The 12247-nt window shown below is 43.0% G+C and overlaps 1 protein-coding gene across 1 annotated transcript in view; it reads right to left on the bottom strand.

The window, feature by feature from the left end:
* LOC137030786 (polyamine-modulated factor 1-binding protein 1) overlaps window positions 1-12247 on the bottom strand; it is a 216858-nt gene that overhangs the window by 40575 nt on the left and 164036 nt on the right. Inside the window, exons 12-16 of the mRNA XM_067401220.1 lie at window positions 7929-8159; window positions 2706-2828; window positions 1384-1480; window positions 1168-1313; window positions 838-1084 (exon numbers count right to left, since the gene is read on the bottom strand). Of these exons, the coding sequence (XP_067257321.1) occupies window positions 838-1084; window positions 1168-1313; window positions 1384-1480; window positions 2706-2828; window positions 7929-8159 (844 nt within the window). The remainder of the gene's footprint in view (window positions 1-837; window positions 1085-1167; window positions 1314-1383; window positions 1481-2705; window positions 2829-7928; window positions 8160-12247) is intronic.

The raw sequence follows: 12247 nt of genomic DNA, 5'->3' as shown, positions 1-12247 counted from the left end.
ACAATTTAAAACCAAGTGCACCTGCAAACAAACAAGCTTTCTTAGTACCAACATCACATCTCTGAGTTATTTTAATCAACTGGTCTCAAGGTGGTTTTTAGTGCTTGTGTCCTAGCAGAGTAACCACGTGTGTAGCTCATGACATAAACTATGAACATGATCGGAACACGATATGGAAGCTTGTTAACGCCATGAAATAAAAAATAAAAAAGGTAATTGCGACTTTTTAACTCCCCATTCTGACTTTTTTTCTCGCAATTGCGAGTTTCTATCTCACAATTGCGAGTTATAAAGTCAGAAATGATAGTTATAAAGTCAGAATTGCATGATATAAAGTCAGAAATGCGAGTTATACAGTCAGATTTATGAGACAAAGTTGCAATTGCGTGTTATAATGTGGAAAGAGGGAAAAAATAAGTTTATATCATGCAATTCTGACTTTATAACTCGCAATTCTGACTTTATGACTCGCTTCAAAAGTCAGAATTGTAAGTTTGTATCTCGCAATTCTGACTTTATGAGACACAATTGTGAGTTTATATCTCGCAATTCTGAGAAAAAAAGTCACAATTAAGCGAAAACACTTTTTTTGTGAAATGTTTTGCATGAAAAGTGTGCTACTTTTCATTAAAATATTTGTCACTTGATTGATATTTGTTATCTAAAGCAATGGCATGCATTTTAAGTGTGGCTTAGGTGTCTAAATGCTTCTTGGGGCTGCTGAATTTGCAGTTTCAGGTAAGAATCTTCTAAGAGATTAATAAAGTATCCATTGACAATTATTCACATCATGGCAATCCACCACGTAAGCTCAACAGGTGATGCACTCTGTGTTACCCGTGTCTCTGCAGGTGTTGTGAGCCTCCTTCAGTTGTTCTCTGAGCTGAAGCAGCTGCGTTTTGAGTGAGGCACACTCCTTCTCCCTCTGCCTTCTCTCTTTCTTGGCTCTCTGCAGATCAGCTTCCAGCCCTCGAGCAGAGATAGCCTGCTTTTCTGCCTCTGCCGCCCTGCTTCGGATCTTCTCCCGTGCCTGCAGAAGATCAGCCTCGGACTGTCTCAGTAGGGCGTCTCTCTTCTGGATAGCCTGAGAGAGAGCGGCTGTGAGAATCTGCCACGGGCAAAGCGTTTCTGATCCGCGCCTGTGAGTGTGTATGTGTACTTGTTTACCTGGTCACAATGCCTTTGAGCTGCCTGTAGTTCTCCTTCCAGATTGGCTACCTTCTGCTCCAGAGTATCAACTTGTGCTCGTCTCCGGGCCTCATCTGCTGCATCTGCCTGGAGCTTCCTCACCTGCTCCTGCAGTCTCTGCACCTCTGCAGCACACACAGCTGATTGGAATCAGTGGTAGAATGGAGTGAGAAAGTGAGTAGCGAGTTCACTCACCTGCCGGACTGCAATCCCGGTGACGCGCCAACTCCAGCTGGCAGACCCGCAGCTCCTGGGCGCTCTGACCGCAGCGCTCCAGTGACTGGAACAGCGCCTAAGGACAAACACACACACACCTCCACTAACACGCGAAGTCGTCACATAGCTGTCAAACTTCAGTGATTTTGCCTTGGGGGAGTCGTGTTGATGCCCGGGGCGCTGGAGGGGCCAACCTAAAGCGGATAAGAATCTCCCCTCTTCCCCCAAGCTGTCTCCATCCCTAAGGCCATCGCTACGCCCACTGCTTCCGCTCGCCTCTTCGACTCCATTCCACCTCCATCTGGCCTTCATTTAGTATCCTGACTGCGGCACGTACACATACGAGGTTGCGACATAAGGTTTGTCCCTGACAGGTGTCGCCTCCAATCCGGCAGCTTGCGCTTTTGACACGCTAACCATTCAATTAAGTCTCTGGGATGCTCTGTATGTGGGTGCCATCGCTTAATTACCCTGGCAACTGGGTTGTGTGCGCACGTCATCCTGACAGGTGAAGCGTTGTGTCACAATGGTTCAGGTAACACGTACCATGCTCTCGTCTGCTGAATGCAAACGGGACAGGTTTTAGGGAGTTCTGATTGCGAAACTAATAAAGTAGAGGCATAATCTGCAAACACGGGCAAGGTTGGGGGCCCTTCGTTTGGCACCATTAAAATAACGAGGTGTCACGAGGTGCTGGGACTCGCCACTCCGACGTGAACATGTGTCAAGACAAATCTATATTTCATGGCCACTTACAGATGTATAAATAGCCAAACGAGGTGCTGGAATCATCTATAAAACGCTGCTAAAAGGTTGCCAGAAGATGGCGGGCACTGTCAGCGGGACCGGAGGGTAATCAATCTGAGAATGGGAAGCGGGTGGGCAGTGGCGCGAGGAGGGCACTAAATCACGTCGCCGTTTGCGTAGAGTGCGACGAACCGCTGACACTTCGGCTGACGTGCGAGCTCTCTGACAGCCTGATGGATCGCTCCACTACACTCCATTAAAGTTAGATGGCTGGCTGCCACACTGACATAACAAACAATTAGTCACAAAGGTGCCCATGAACTTGCACAAAGCCTCTCTGGATCCAATCAAAGCCTCAGCTCATGACTGATAAATAGTCTCTGAGTTGCAGTGTCAATGTACACAGTAACGTATGACACGGGGAGCAGGTGGGTCCATTTAAAGCCCATTTTTGTAACAGGCAGAGATTACAGTGATGGATCCATGCAGATGCGAGTGTAGCATGTGGCGTTCTTCTCAACTACAAAGACAAACACTGATAGTGCTTAACTCACGTGCTCTAGTTCCTGGACGCGGGACAGCTGGGATTCGTAGTCTGAGTCGGTGTGAACGTGAGTGGCCCGGTAGATGGAAAAATCAGCCTGTGTCTTCACTAGCGTCTCTTCTTGCTCTTCAACCTAGAAGGTACACACACACACAATCTGTCACACTCAGCTCTCACAAGTTCTGTAGATTTATGTTCCTGCTGTTACAGCAACAGGCAAATCACACATTCAAGTTTGGGTGTTGATAAACATGAGAATTGTCTTTTTGTAACTATGGGTAAAACATGGTGCTAGAAACACCTTGGTAAAGGGTTTCATTCCTAGGGAACATATATACTAAAAATAATATATCTTGAATAACCCGAAAGGCCACTTGTGCCTTTTAGTTAAATAGGCCTTACATTGTTCAAACTGGAGATGACACTGATGGAGAGACTCAGGAAGAAGTTACAACTTTTAGAATGAAACTGGATGTTTCTGAATGGTTAGTGGATAGATTTATGAAGTTGCTGTGGAGTTGATTCATCTCATCGACTAGCATGTGCCATCATGTTAATCTTTTGTGCAAATCCAGCGTTGAATTGACCCTCGTTTGTGAAGCAGTCCGGCATAAAATGATGGCATGGCAACAACACTCTACCACAGCAACTCTTCCTCTTCTCTACAGCAGCTAAACATGGCCACGCCCCCTTTGTTGTATGTTCTTGGGGGCGGGGTTTATGTAAAGCCAGGAAGAAGCTCTTTGAAGTTCCTACCAGCCACTTTTTTTAGCCCATAAAAAGATATTTTTGTAAAAGAAAATATCTCCCTTTGCATTGACCTTTGAGCGTTGTAACTTTGCAGATTACACACTAACTAAAGTTAAAATGGTGAAATAATAACCAAGGACCCCTTTAAGACTACTAAATATATCAATTAGGTGACAAATGATCTGTCGTCTAATTATTATTCAGGAGCCATAATCACGCAGTTTATTGTGTGTTATAAAATAGGGAAATAAGCAGTAATCTGGACTCAAAGACTGGGTAGTCATTATTCTGAACTGTAAAACAGCATATAAAACTGTAAGCAGCTCAGTCTTCATTTTCTTCAGTCAGAGTATGGTCTGATAACAGGACCTAATGCTTGTTAAGTTCTTCCTTCTGAGAAAGATAAATGAGTCCATCACGTTGCTGTCAGAACTGAAGACTGAATATAAAAGAGTTCCAAATGGGCTCAGGCTTAACAAAGATAATATTTCATTATGTCACACTGCCTGTTGCTGTTGTTCTGAGAAAGACAAAATCAAGAAAGGTTATATTGAACGTATCAATTCAAAGTGCCTTAACACATGAACAATACGAACAAGAAATAAATAGGCATAAAATATAGACAAAATTTAAAAAAAAATAAAAAAATCTTAAATTAATTAGAAGGAGATAAAAACAAACAAAAAGAAATAAAATAAATTAAATAAAATCACTTAAAATACAAATAATGACATGAAGTAAAACAAAACCAAGAGTAAATGCTTAAAGTGCTAATTCATCTAAAAATAATAATAATAATAATAATAATAAAAAAAAAAAAAAAAAAAATACTGTAATTTTGCTCACATTTTCCCCCCCAAATTTTTCCTTGTTTGTTCATATAATGGAAGTGGTCACAAAAATGGTTTGATTACCAACATTCTACAAAATATATTCTTTTGTGTTCTGCAAAAGAAAGAAGTAACATGAGAAAAGGAGTGAAGTCCAGTTTTTGAATCAAATGTTCAATGTTTTTGCAACGTTCTTAAAACTTGAAAGCTTCAATCCCTATTTTATAATTCTATGTAAAGAGCAACATTGTGCATTGTGTTCTGCAGAAAATAAAGTAATACCGGTTTGATACAACATGAGGATGAGTAAATGAGAGAATTTTCATGTTTGGGTGAACTAACGCTTATGATATTAGTATTATAGTACTTTATACAATGCATTGCTTATAACTAAGCAGCTAACTAAGTGTTTCACATCTGACTTCAATGGTCTGAACAGAAGAAAGGAACCAGAGAAAATTTCCAGATCAAAGAAGGCAGAGCCGCAGAGCCACACCTACCTATTACATAATCATCATGGACCAATGGTATTTCAAAGGTGTTTAGCAACCGGAGAGAACTTTTCTGGAAACTTCGGACTGGTAAAATGTTTCGCACTCCTGAAACGAACTTAGGCCCTGATTACACCTGGTATTAAGATGCATTTTGGTCAATCGGATCACAAGTAGACGAGGGAGATATATGCCCGTTACACCTGTGTGCCTCAACTTTCAACCACATCTGTCCTGATTTCTTCGAGGGGAGGGTCTATGGGCAGGTAAATGTATGGACTCTTTCAGATCTTTTGATCTAATGGATGAAATAACGAAGACGATGGAAAAACACACGGAGAGCAGAAGCTTTCATTTCTGCTCTGAAAGCCTCAAGATCACGCCAAACAAAGTGAGTGCATGTTAGAAATCAGGAATAGTGAGAGAACATTGTGCCTAGTACATTTTTTTGTCTTCAAACCAAACTCGACAGCCAACAAAGTTCAAAGCTCATCTAGCTATTGCGCTTCCCATAATGTTTACACGTTAGGTGAGTAGGCGGAGAGTAGGTGGTCTTTTTTGGAGGTCTGAACACATTTGACCACATGAGTATTTACAGTATGAAAGTAATCCGGTCAAATGCGTTTTTGAATTCCTCTGGAAGTGGTCGAAATTGGACAAGCTCAAAACGTTTTAGACTCCATTTACCGTCGTCCACTTGTGATCCAATCGACCAAAATGCATCTTAATACCAGGTATAAACAGGGCCTTTGTTTTGGCCTAATTTTGTTTGGAATGACATCCCACCAATTTATTCTTTGATTTTGTTTGTGGCCTTAAGAGTATATTACTGCCAACAGCTCCCACTGAGCATGAAAAAAGTGAGGTTTTACATCACAATCAAGGATAAAGAAAACTTTCCTTCTCACTCTGTTGAAGGATATGTGCTGTAATGCCGGGGCACAGACAGCACAGCAGGTTCTGAGTGAGCGGAAGCAATTAAGTGAAGCTTACACATATGGGAAGGAGACATGGGCAAACGGCTGAAGGACGTGTGGGTTCTGAGGTCCTGACTGAGAATGGATCAATATAGCGTGAATGAGTGTGATGTTTAGGGATTGCTAATGGGACACCGGGCATCATATACATCTGAGAGGAGAAGCCGGAGGTGCTAGAGGAGAAAAAGGCACAGGAAGGAGCAGGAAGGTATGGCAGGAAGGTCCTCACACCTAGTGTGCACCGTATCCGACAAAGGTGAGTGCACCGCTGGGCTGTAGACAAGGCCTGTCCCTCTACCGCTGAGAGCAATGCCCATTATTTCAACCAGACACCACAGACCCAGCAGGCTTTTCCACTTTACGCCACCCAACCGGACCTCCCGGTGAATGTACACGCAAATCAAAACAACTTCAGGTCCATTTAAACACCAGTCGCGCTGTCTGAAAGCGCCACACATGCAATCTTTATCCAACAACTACAAATCAATAACAACTTCATCTCCCAGAATTCCTCAAGAGAGCCTATCACAGCTCTCTCGCTGACACTGTGGGAAATGAAACACCTGAAAATGCTCTCTCCACACATAGCGTGAAGCGTGAGGGTTCTGACCTGGATCGATACAATCCAGTCAGAACACTCAAAGGTATCTGAAGCTCAGATTGGCTTTTGCACCAGTAGAGTGGCGTAGATACGCTTCCCCATTGTGTTCACACCTCAAGCTGCACTAACAAGCCACTTTCCACCTGTACATGTGGTAACTAGGTTTCATTTGGCTTGATATGCAATCTAAGCCCAACACAATTCAACTCTAGGGAGGAGATGAGTGTTTAGTCTGTTGCATTATGGGGCATTCATAGTGCAAATCTGCAGCATCTCTCTGGGACACACAATACTCAATTTAATAGCTCTCGGGTGTAAAAATACAGTGATTAAGCCAAAGTAGGACACATTTCTTGGATCAGCATTCCTAGGTCAATGAAATGATGCTAATAGTTTTGTGTGGATCTAATAATTCTTTCAAAAATACATTAAAAATGTTATTCATTCATACATATAATGTCTTAAATACTACACTTCTATAGACCAATTTGGAGCAGTCGTCACAGTTATGTCACTTGCAGCTGTGCACACATAGTGGTGGCAGAAAAAAAGCAGTAACAAAAAAAGGGTAAAATCCACAGAATAAGAGAAAAACGTTTTGCTCATTGCTCTATAACATTAAGGTAGAACTCACATGAACTGTTTTAAATATGTTTTGAGTACCTTTCTGGATCTTGAGAGGTTCAGTGGCTTTGTTCTCAATGGAGGCCACACTGAATCATCAGATTTCATCAAAAATATCTTAATTTGTGTGTTCCGAAGATTAACAAAAGGTCTTACGGGCGTAGAACGACACGAGGGTGAGTAATACATTATTACATTATTTTTATATGAAGATATTTTTGATGAAATTTGACAGCTTTCTGTCCCTCTACGCAACTGACACTTTGACGCTTCAAAAAGTTCATGAAGAGAACGTAAAACTAATCCATATGAATTGAGTGGTTTAGTCAAAATTTTCTGAAGAGACACTTTATATGATTAAATTTAGGCTTTTATTCACACATAAACATTCATCAACGCACACATCAGTTGTGGTAAACTGAAGCTCAAGCATGTTCACTTGACGTGTGAGGACCAATGAGGTTCGTTCTCATGTTACACAACATGTTTGAGCTTTGGCAAGAGGTTCTCATGTGTCAAGCAGGTTCGGTTGAGCTTCTGCTTATGTTCGCTGATCAATGTTTTTATGTGAATAAATGCCTAAATTAAATCTGTTCATCGTAAAAAGCGATTGAGTCTCCAGAAAACTTGGATTAAAATGCTCAATTCATATGAATTTGTTTTACAATCTCTTTATGAACTTTTATAAAAAGCTCTCCGATTTAATTAAAAATATCTTCATTTGTGTTCTGGAGATGAATGAAAGTCTAACGGTGTGGAATGACATGAGGGTGAGTAATTAATGACAGAATTTTCATTTTTTGGTGAACTAACCCTTTAATGTTTAGAGATAGGGTTAGGACTACATTTGTTTGACAGGAATGACCAAGATGTTTGACCTTACTTGGAAAAATCATGGTCACTGCGAAGAGACAAACTTCTTAGCTATGGGCTAGTTAATGGCGTTTCTGGTTGGGCTACCTGGTGACGAAGGCTTGCAGCGGTGTCTCTGAGTGTGTTGATGAGCAGCTCACACTCTTGTGCGTGATTACGGCTGTGCTCCAGCTCTTCCAGTGTGTCTCGGAGCTGCTGGCTCAGTGCGGCAAGGGCATCGTCTCCACTCTCCAGCTGGGTGCATTGTAGCTGCAGATCCCCCTGCAGAGCTACAACCTGAGCTCTCAGACGGAGGACCTGGTCTTCCCTCTGTGCCACCTGAGGAGACAAAATCAGTCATATATCAGTATCACCACTAATGTCTGCTCTCAGTAATTTCATATACAGCCTCTAGTTACAGGGTAGCTCAAAATGTTGCACAAATTATTAGGGAAACATTTTTATAAATCAAGTGCGTGACTTTTTGTCTTTGGTGACACCAATATGATACCTGTATGTATTTATAAATAATAATGATATTTTCAAGTACAGCAGGAGTCTTTGTGTGGTTATGTACTAAAATTTTAAAGTTTGGGGTCGGTAAGAATTTAAAATGTTTTTAAATGTTTTTGCTCAACAAAACGACATTTATTTGATCAAAGATACAGTAGAAATAGAAATAATATGCACTATTATTATATTTCTATTTCAAATAACTGTTTATTGAAATAACTGTAATGTAATCAAACCAAAAATTAACATTTTTGATATATTTTTACTAGTGGGTGCAGGACACTATAGTTCATTTATGTAAGTGAAGAGAGCAAAATAAAGTAAACTCTTACATATTATACCCCAAAATTCTTCATACAGTGGACTACCAGTAAAATTTATAAAATTTGGAACTGAAAATTATTCAGACACTTTGACCTGATCATGTGTTATTTGAAATAATTAAGAAAACATTTTTTTTCTGTCAGTTTAACTCTGAGATCTTGTCATATTTTATTACAGTTTTTTAAACTATAGTGAATAAATTGTATTAATGAAAGAAATATTCAAGGTCTCTGAATAAATTTTGATTTGACTGTATATATATATATATATATATATATATATATATATATATATATATATATATATATATATATACACTGATCAGGCATAACATTATGACCACCTTCCTAATATTGTGTTGGTCCCCCTTTTGCTGCCAAAACAGCCTTGACCACAGACCCCTGAAAGTGTGCTGTGGTATCTGACATCAAGATGTTAGCAGCAGATCCTTTAAGTCCTGTAAATTGTGAGGTGGCTCATACATGGATCTGACTTGTTTGTTCAGCACATCCCACAGATGCTCGATTGGATTGAGATCTGGGGAATTTGGAGGCCAAGTCAACACCTCAAACTCATCATTGTGCTCCTCAAACCATTCCTGAACCATTTTTGCTTTGTGGCAGGAGCATTATCCTGCTGAAAGAGGCCACAGACACCAAGGAATACCGTTTCCATGAAAGGGTGTACATGGTCTGCAACATTGCTTAGGTAGGTGGTACGTGTCAAAGTAACTTCCAAATGGATGGCAGGACCCAAGGTTTCCCAGCAGAACATTGCCCAAAGCAACACACTGCCTCCGCCAGCTTGCCTTCTTCCCATAGTGCATCCTGGTACCATGTGTTCCCCAGGTAAGCAACGCACACACACCCGGCCATCAACGTGATGTAAAAGGAAACGTGATTCATCAGAACAGGCTGCAGTTTTGGAGATGCTCTGACCCAGTCGTCTAGCCATCACAATTTGGCCCTTGTCAAACTCGCTCAAATCCATTTTTCCTGCTTCACTTGCTGCCGAATATATCCCACCCACTAACAGGTGCCATGATGAAGAGATAATCAGTCTTATTCACTTCACCTGTCAGTGGTCATAATGTAATGCCTGATTAGTGTGTGTATATATATATACCGTTTCAACTACCGTTGAAAAGTTTGGGATCGTTAAGATTTTTCATGTTTTTAAAAGAAGTTTCGTCTGCTCACCAAGGCTGCATTTATTTAATTAAAAATACAGTAAAAACAGTAATATTGTGAAACATTATTACAATTTAAAATAACTGTTTTCTATTTTAATATATTTTACAAAGTAATTTATTCCTGTGGGCCTCTTTCATGTCCTGCTCTCGACTATGCAGAGCATATATATACAGCTATGGAAAAAATTAAGAGACCACTTAACATTGATTTGTGAACTTGGAGTGGTCTCTTATTTTTTTCCATAGCTGTATATATATATATATATATATATATATATTTATATATATATATATATATATATATATATATATATATATATATATATATGTGTATGTAGCGTAAGGATTGACAGGGGCCAAACTGTGATGGCTAGACGACTGGGTCAGAGCATCTCCAAAACTGCAGCTCTTGTGGGGTGTTCCTGGTCTGCAGTGGTCAGTATCTATCAAAAGTGCTCCAAGGAAGGAACAGTGGTGAACCAGCGATGAGGTCATGGGCGGCCAAGGCTCATTGATGCACGTGGAGAGTGAAGGCTGGCCTGTGTGGTCCAACAGACGAGCTACTGTAGCTCAAACTGCTCAAGAAGTTAATGCTGGTTCTGATAGAAAGGTGTCAGAATACACAGTGCATCACAGTTTGTTGCGTATGGAGCTGTATAGCTGCAGATCAGTCAGGGTGCCCATGCTGACCCCTGTCCACCGCCGAAAGCACCAACAGTGGACACATAGGCACTGGACCACGGAGCAATGGAAGAAGGTGGCCTGATCCGATGAATCACGTTTTCTTTTACATCACGTGGATGGCCGGGTGCATGTGCATTGCTTACCTGGGGAACACATGGCACCAGGATGCACTATGGGAAGAAGGCAAGCTTTCCATGTGGATGTTACTTTGACACGTGCCACCTACCTAAGCATTGTTGCAGACCATGTACACCCTTTCATGGAAATGGTATTCCCTGGTGGCTCTGGCCTCTTTCAGCAGGATAATGCTCCTGCCACAAAGCAAAAATGGTTCAGGAATGGTTTGAGGAGCACAACAACGAGTTTGAAGTGTCGACTTGGCCTCCAAATTCCCCAGATCTCAATCCAATCGAGCATCTGTGGGAAGTGCTGAACAAACAAGTCTGATCCATGGAGGCTCCACCTCACAACTTACAGGACTTAAAGGATCTGCTGCAAACATCTTGGTGTCAGATACCACAGCACACCTTCAGGGGTCTAGTGGAGTCCATGCCTCGACGGGTCAGGGCTGTTTTAGCAGTAAAAGGAGGACCAACACAAGATTAGGAAGGTGGTCATAATGTTATGCCTGATCAGTGTATATATCGAACTGACCTCAAACTTTTGAACAGAAGTTTATTGTGACGAGCAGGGCGGGCGAGAGCCGTGAGGGAACGGCGCGAGGCCGGTGACGCGAGTGATAATGAGCGTCACCTGCGAGGCGTGCCGGCCTCGAGTCTCTCACGGAGGAGCTCCGGAGGCATAAAAGGAGGAGCGACTACAATGAAAGACGAGAGAGGACCAGGCCTGGACTTTATTTTATGTTTTGTTATGTTTGTGTGGCCGGCAGACGTCCGCGAGGGTCTGCCGGCATTACTTTCGTTTTGTTTGTTTATTTTATATTAAAGTTTGGTTGAATGTTCGCCGGTTCCCGCCTCCTTCTTCCCATATCTACTAACCTCGTTACATTGGTGCCGAAACCCGGGAGGAAGGAGAGACATGCTGTCGGAGAGCCCTCGCTGCTGAAGGGGATCGCGGTGCTGCGGAGTTCGGGCAGCGCGGGAGTGAAGACCGCGAGAGCCTGCCCGAAGCGGTGGTACTGGAGCCTAGTGAAAGGTGGGACGGAGAGCTCGAGGCCGTGCCCCTGGGACGAGGTGGGGTGGCTGCCGTCCAAGAGGGAGCGGAGGAGTCGCCGCCGTTCGCCGTGGGCCGGAGCCTGCTGCCGTCCGCCATAAAGGGGAGGAGCAGGGAACGGGGGACTCGCTGCCGGCTGCCCTCAGTCGGAGGAGCCATCGCCGGCCGCCAGGAGGCGGTCGAGGATCGGGCCGTCCACCGAGCGTCCAGTGCCACCGCATGGCACCGCGAAGAAGAGCCTCTCGGCAGGCTGAGGACCAAGCGGCAGTGTGTCGGGGAACCGGACCAAGAATTTTTTTTTTCTTTTTCCTCTCTCCCCTCTCTCGTCCTGTCACTCCCCTTGCTTCCGTCTCCTTTCTCTCGTCTCGTCTGTCCTTACCCCCAGGTGCTGCGGCCGCCGAGACAGGCCCCGGGGGGGAATAGAGCGCAGTCTCGGAGGTACCCCCCGGCCTGCGAGGGGCGTTGGGGGTATGTGATGAGCAGGGCGGGCGAGAGCCGTGAGGGAACGGCGCGAGGCCGGTGACGCGAGTGATAATGAGCG

This window comes from Chanodichthys erythropterus, chromosome 11 (assembly GCF_024489055.1).
Source record: "Chanodichthys erythropterus isolate Z2021 chromosome 11, ASM2448905v1, whole genome shotgun sequence".
NCBI classification, from domain to species: Eukaryota; Metazoa; Chordata; class Actinopteri; order Cypriniformes; family Xenocyprididae; genus Chanodichthys; species Chanodichthys erythropterus.
This window is presented reverse-complemented; position numbering and strand designations above follow the sequence as displayed.